Source organism: Microtus ochrogaster, unplaced genomic scaffold (assembly GCF_000317375.1).
Source record: "Microtus ochrogaster isolate Prairie Vole_2 unplaced genomic scaffold, MicOch1.0 UNK118, whole genome shotgun sequence".
In the NCBI taxonomy this organism is placed as follows: domain Eukaryota; kingdom Metazoa; phylum Chordata; class Mammalia; order Rodentia; family Cricetidae; genus Microtus; species Microtus ochrogaster.
Window position 1 is genome coordinate 90060 of NW_004949216.1, and position 6014 is coordinate 96073.

Sequence of the window (6014 nt, forward strand, 5' to 3'; positions counted from 1 at the left end):
AAAAAAAAAAAAAGATCAGTTAAAAATACAAAGGAATACAAGAGCTAGTTCCAGGACATGCTCCAAAGCTACAAAGAAACCCTGTCTCAAAACAAAACAAAAAAACCCACAAAGGAAAATCAATAGTGGAGGAAATCTGACAAAACAGTTAAACACAGCAAAGGCAGCTGAGCATAGTGGTACAAGTCTTTAATCCTAGTACTCTGGAGGCTAAGGCAGACAGATTTCTGTGAATTTGAGGCCAGCCTGGTCTACATAGTGAGTTCAGAACAGCTAGGGAAAGGCCCTATCTCAACAAACTAGTAAAAGCAAGACCTCCTTTGTTTTTTTATTTGACCATAGGCAGATTCACCTCCCAGATCAAAAGACATAGATCTCAGAACAGATTAAAAAGGAATATGGGGGAGGATAGGAGTATCTGACTACATGGTTTCTATAAGTCTTGGTGTGGATTCAAGGATATGTGTAAGCTGGAAATCAAAGGCTGGAAAAAGATATTTCATGAAAATATTAACCAAAAAAGAGCAGAGGTATTGTGTTAATAGAATAAAAAATAGACTTTTAAGTAAAACCTGTTATAAGAATAAAAGAGGGACATTGTGCAATGATTTTTAAAAGTCAGTATGCCAGCAAGTTATAACAGTTACAAACAGAAGTATAACAAACATTGACTTCCAACCCCTCCAGCTCCAGTTAGAGAACTTCACAGCAGACGTAAAGAGAACACTTGAACAACATTGGAGACAAATCAGACGTGACAGATGCTTCTTCCAACAAAGCATCAACAAAGTGTTTCTCTCAAATACACACATAACATTCTCTAGAATAGCCCATATTCTAACCTGCAAAAAAACCCTTAACATGTTTAAAAATACTTAAATTGTTTAGTATTTTATTTTTCATTTGCAGTAGAAGGAAAAACTCAAATATTCACAATTATCTGGAAATAAAACAACCCACCCAAAACCCCTAACCGGTCAAAGAAGTGGCAGAAGAAATTTAACATATCTTTGAAGTGAATGAAAACATCATTCCAAATCTTATGGGATACAGTGAATAAGAGAGAAATTTATAGCTATAAATCTTTACTGAGAAAATTGGGTACCGAGGGTGGGGGGCAGAGACTAAGGAATTGCTGTTTGGTGGATAAGAAATTTCAGTTTGAAATGAGGAAGGTTTGCATAGTATACATGATATTGGTTCCAAAGCACTGGATCTCTTTTTTTGCGTTTCAGCTGTATGCTCAAATGATTAAGTTTATGTAGCATGTATTTTATCATGAAAGAAAAATCAAAAGAGCAGATGTGGTTTTTTTGTTTTTAGAAATAAGTACTAGTGAAATCACTGTAGATCACTAAGTTCTCATTAGTTTATAATTTTAATTTCTTCTTTAAGGTTTTATTTTATGTGTATTGTTTGCCTGTATAAGTACATGTGCACTCTGTGCATATGGTGTCCACTGAGGCTAGAAGGGGACTTTGGATCCACTAGAATTGGAGTTACAGGTGATTGTATTCCAGTTCAATGGCTACCAGGAGTCAATCACTGAGCCATCTCTCCAACCCCGAATTTTAAATTAATTTCTTAGAAAAGACTGAAAGTGAGTGAAAAACACAGTATAACTTAGAAAACTAGCAAGCAAACAAAAAAGCAATAAGAGAAAGTTATAGAAGAAATTATCATTATTAACATGACATAATTTAAGTTATTAATTAAAAGAATGGTGGGAGAGGGCAAGGCAGAAGAGTTTAAGAGGCAGAAAGATGCCTTTATGGTAGCATACACCTGTAGTCCCAGCACTCTGGAGGTGAAGGCTAGCCTGGTCTCTTTAGCAAGATCCAGGCCAGCCAGAGCTACGTAGGAGAGCTTGTCTTAAATAATAATAAGAATAATAAATCAGAAAGGCTTACTAACAACTAATGGCAAGTACTTTACTGAGTTACCACCCTAGGTCCTAATTTTGTACTTTTTCATTTATATCCCTATGACTTAACTATTCCACTCTCCCTCATAACATTTCACTCCCCAACCATCTCCTTCCACTGAGTCTCTAGAACAAAGAGAAATCAAGACATTGACCTATGTGTTGTAAAGCAGTTCCTTTATATTTGTCTCTGTATAGTAGAAGACTCATCATTTGTAAGTCCCTGTTTGATGGACCAAGAACTTGATGAAGCATAAGTACATGTATTCAAGTTTCACCCGTGGAGATTAAAAGACAAGCATTCTAACACAGAACACAAAACAGTGGGACACACACATACACGACGGAGGGAGAGATTTGATATTTTCTTGGATCCTTTTCTGATTTTTTTTACAGGCCCTTTATTCCCTTCTGCAGAAACAAGGTTTGCAATACCCAAAAGTCTTTATGAGAGAATACCAAATATTAATAGTATTGACAGTGATCTCTCAAGTTCAAAATAAATTTTCCCCAAGTTATAACATTTTTCAAGTATTATAGTTAATAGTTAATAATGTAAATAGTTAAGTCTTGTCCATTTGCATCAGGAACTCCACAAGTGTTGAGGAATATGACTTTGTTCAGAGCATCAATAGAGCCTGTTTGAGAACCAGAGGGAGCAGACTGGTAACCACTGTGGCGAATCAGTATAAAGTGTGGTTGGTATCAGGGTCTGTATCACAACCTGACAACCTGGGGGTTTAGGTAACCGAGTGATTGACTCAGACCCAGAAGATATATGTCAGTTCTTAAACCTGCATCCGAGAATTTTCAATTATTTTTAACAAAATTTATTTTTATTTTCATTTTTATTCTTTGGGAGGGGTACTTTTTATTGTTTTTATTTTAGATCATTTTATTAAAGTGTAATTGCCATATTTGCATATAATAAACTTGATGAACTTAATGTATACAGTTGGTAAGTGGTGATGATTGTGCACACCATCACCATAATCAAGATAATGAATGTATCCCTTCCCCCACAGCCCTTCGTTCCCAGGCAGACATTAATCTTGCTTTTGCCACTATGGATCAGTCTGCATTTGGAGGAATCCACAAGGAGGTCCCCTAAAAGAAAAAGCTAAATTTAGAAAAAAAAGTTTGGGGCAGTGGACGATGATATTTGTAACAGAACATTTTATATACCTTTTCTAAAGTATTCTCAGCAACAAATCTTTTATATGACTAGATATATTTGCATTATTACTAAATAACACCACATAACCTAAGCACGAGGTATTAAAAATGTTGTGATCGTCCACTACTACACATAGAAGCTGCCTCTTAAACTTTGGGTTGTTTCACCTGACGTCCTGGTTTTAATTTCCAGAGCATACAGGATCGGGCAGTGTAGAGACGTCAAAGTGCTCAGGCTGATATCCTTGGGGACTGTGGAGGAGATCATGTACTTACGGCAGGTTTACAAACAGGTGAGAATATACTTCATTCTAAGTTAGAAGTCAACATGGGTCTATTTTCAGAAATTAGGAACAAATTTGTATAAAGAACTTTTGAATTTTTACGCTAGTGTGTAATTTACTAAGATTATAAAATATACTCTTCCCATACACGTGCACAAAATAGAGTAATTGTCAAGTTCATTGGATTTTACACCTGAACGCTTCTTAAAACAATATCTCTTAAACCTTAATGTGCACTTTAATCACCTGGGGATTTGTTGACATTCAGGTTCTGATTAAGTAGGTCTGAGGTACAGCCCAAAGACTCTGCATTTTGTTTGTTTCCTCCTGAGTGCTAGGATTTAAGGCATGCACCACTACTGCCCAGGTGACTCTGCATTTTTAATTTGCTCCCAGGAATGCCAGGACTCAGCTAGTACACTGACCATGATTTAAGTCATACAGTGAGCCAGGGTGTGACATGTGTACTATAGGTGAGTTTCCGGTGCACAACTCACAGCAGGAATTCCTGAGCCACCTTCAAGCCTTAAGGGACCTCCTCTTTTTACTGTAGGTTGATATTCATGGGTTCTTCTGTATGTGCTGAGACATGAAAAAGATCGAGAATGCCTTGGAGATACAGAGACACCTTAGGAAACTGGCTGCAGAGATGCCCAGGAAATGAGATTGTGCAGCTAGAGCTTCCGCTGCTGCTGCTTGGTACTCGAGTGTTCATCTGAAATCTCATTGGCTCTTTAATATGTGTAGGATATTAATTTCTGTTCTCTTCATACTTATAAATAAACAGTTCTTCATTTAGGATTGCTCGTTTGAGAAGCTCTGAACTGAGGCTCAAGTTTAATTACAAGTATTAAATTTGAATTGCTCCCTGTATATTTGACTGGCATCTATTTAAGAACAAACATCTTTCACATGTGGTGGTAGTTAACCTAAAAATGATTCAGTCTTAAAACTCATGCTAACTTCTTCATTCTAAAAATAGGACCATGCACAGCAGTTTGTGTATTTTTTTAAATCATTTAGCTCTAAAGGAAATAGTTTGGAACTACTTGAGAGAAGTTTTTTTCTAACTTAACCACTTTTGAAAAAAATAGGCTATTTCTTAGGACCTGTAGTTTTGAGTTACTGGTCATCAGTAATGTTTCCTTAACCATGTAAGTGGTTTTCAACCTATTATTATATGCACTTTTAGTTTTATCTAAAACGGCATATTATATACTGTAAAATAATATATAATAGAAAAATTTCAGGAAACTGTAATTTAAGTGTTTAGAACTTTGTATGATACATACAAAGATAAGGTAGCGATCATATAAAGAAAAGGTAGAACACATGGTTTAAAGATAGTTTGGAATTTGAAACAAGGATGCATATCAGGCATACATACATTGAGCCTCACATTCTTTGAGAAAAGAATAAAAAAAAAAAAAACTAAGAACAAAAAAAACCTGTAAATATGTTGAAACACAGAAGGTTACTCAGGGCCCAGAAATTGTGTAAGGATCCTTAAAGACAGAAAAGAAAGAAATTCAGTGAAACTCAGCCAGAAGAAGAACACCAGAAAAATTAGACAGTCACTACCCCAAAAAAGAATTCTTGGAGACTCTCTGGAGCATCATGTGTGATAAGGTGTCTTAACGTGTATTTTCATCTGTGCACTGTGCAGCCAAGAGTTGTCTGATCCCAAGTGAGAACAACAGATAGAGATCCTGGAAGCAAACAAGTAAGACAACGCAAACATTTTGCTGATTACACAAAAAAGTCACTCTCATCACCCAGGCTAAAAACTTAGACAATCTCTGCTCTACTTGAAACAGCCATGGAGTAGGCCGAAGTGAGCGTGGATTGAAACACACTAGTGACCAGGTGAAGAAAAGAAATGAAGAGCACAACAGAGCTGGATTATGGTTAGCAAATCTTAGTACCTGGAACCATATTACTTCATATCAAAAGCTATGTTTATACACGAAACTGTTCCTCTGTAGCTGCAACTGCACTGCAGGGACATCCGGAAAGATCTAAGGGAGAGCTCTTGTTTAAGGAGGACTTGGGATGGGGTATGCTGTGCTTCCATGCAGGGATCAGATAGTCTATGGTTTAAAATAATATTTATACAGCACTCGTGGTCCTTGAAATTTGGAGCATCATATACAATCAAGTTTGGCATTTTGAGATTTGCCTTATCTATATGTTGTACATAGGTATACCTATATATACAATTTATTTAGAAAAATTTACAGAAGAATTGACTGAGCAGCTCAAAAAACTCCAAACTTGCCCCAATTCTCGTTTGATAACATTTTCTATGCTTGCCTTCTCCTTGTTGGAGCTATTACCTTTCTTGTTTCTCTGGGCCATTTGAAACTCACAGACTTATCATCTATGTGTATTTCCTCAAAGGTCATGTTTAAATTTTACACACTTAGATTACATTATGAAATAGTTAGCAAATAGAGAGTATCCATATGGTGATGCTAAAATGATATATATCCACATATATCCTAAATTACTCCATTGTTGGGGTTCTCAAAACTCTTGACAGTGGTGTTTCTAAGATTTTCATGGTTGTTGTCAATGAAATATTGTGGTTGGTAAATCTGCAGTTAGCTTGGCATCAGCATGTTTATTGT

The 6014-nt window shown here is 36.2% G+C and overlaps 1 protein-coding gene across 4 annotated transcripts in view; it reads left to right on the top strand.

Moving 5' to 3' along the window:
• Window positions 1–6014, top strand: part of Ercc6l2 (ERCC excision repair 6 like 2) — an 88463-nt gene that overhangs the window by 40510 nt on the left and 41939 nt on the right. For all 4 annotated transcript variants that reach the window (XR_003376752.1, XM_005371635.3, XM_026778266.1 and 1 more), the window contains one exon: window positions 3294–3393. Coding sequence is in view for 3 of the 4 variants with exons in the window: in XM_005371635.3 (XP_005371692.1) it covers window positions 3294–3393 (100 nt within the window). In the remaining variant the exon portion in view is untranslated. The remainder of the gene's footprint in view (window positions 1–3293; window positions 3394–6014) is intronic.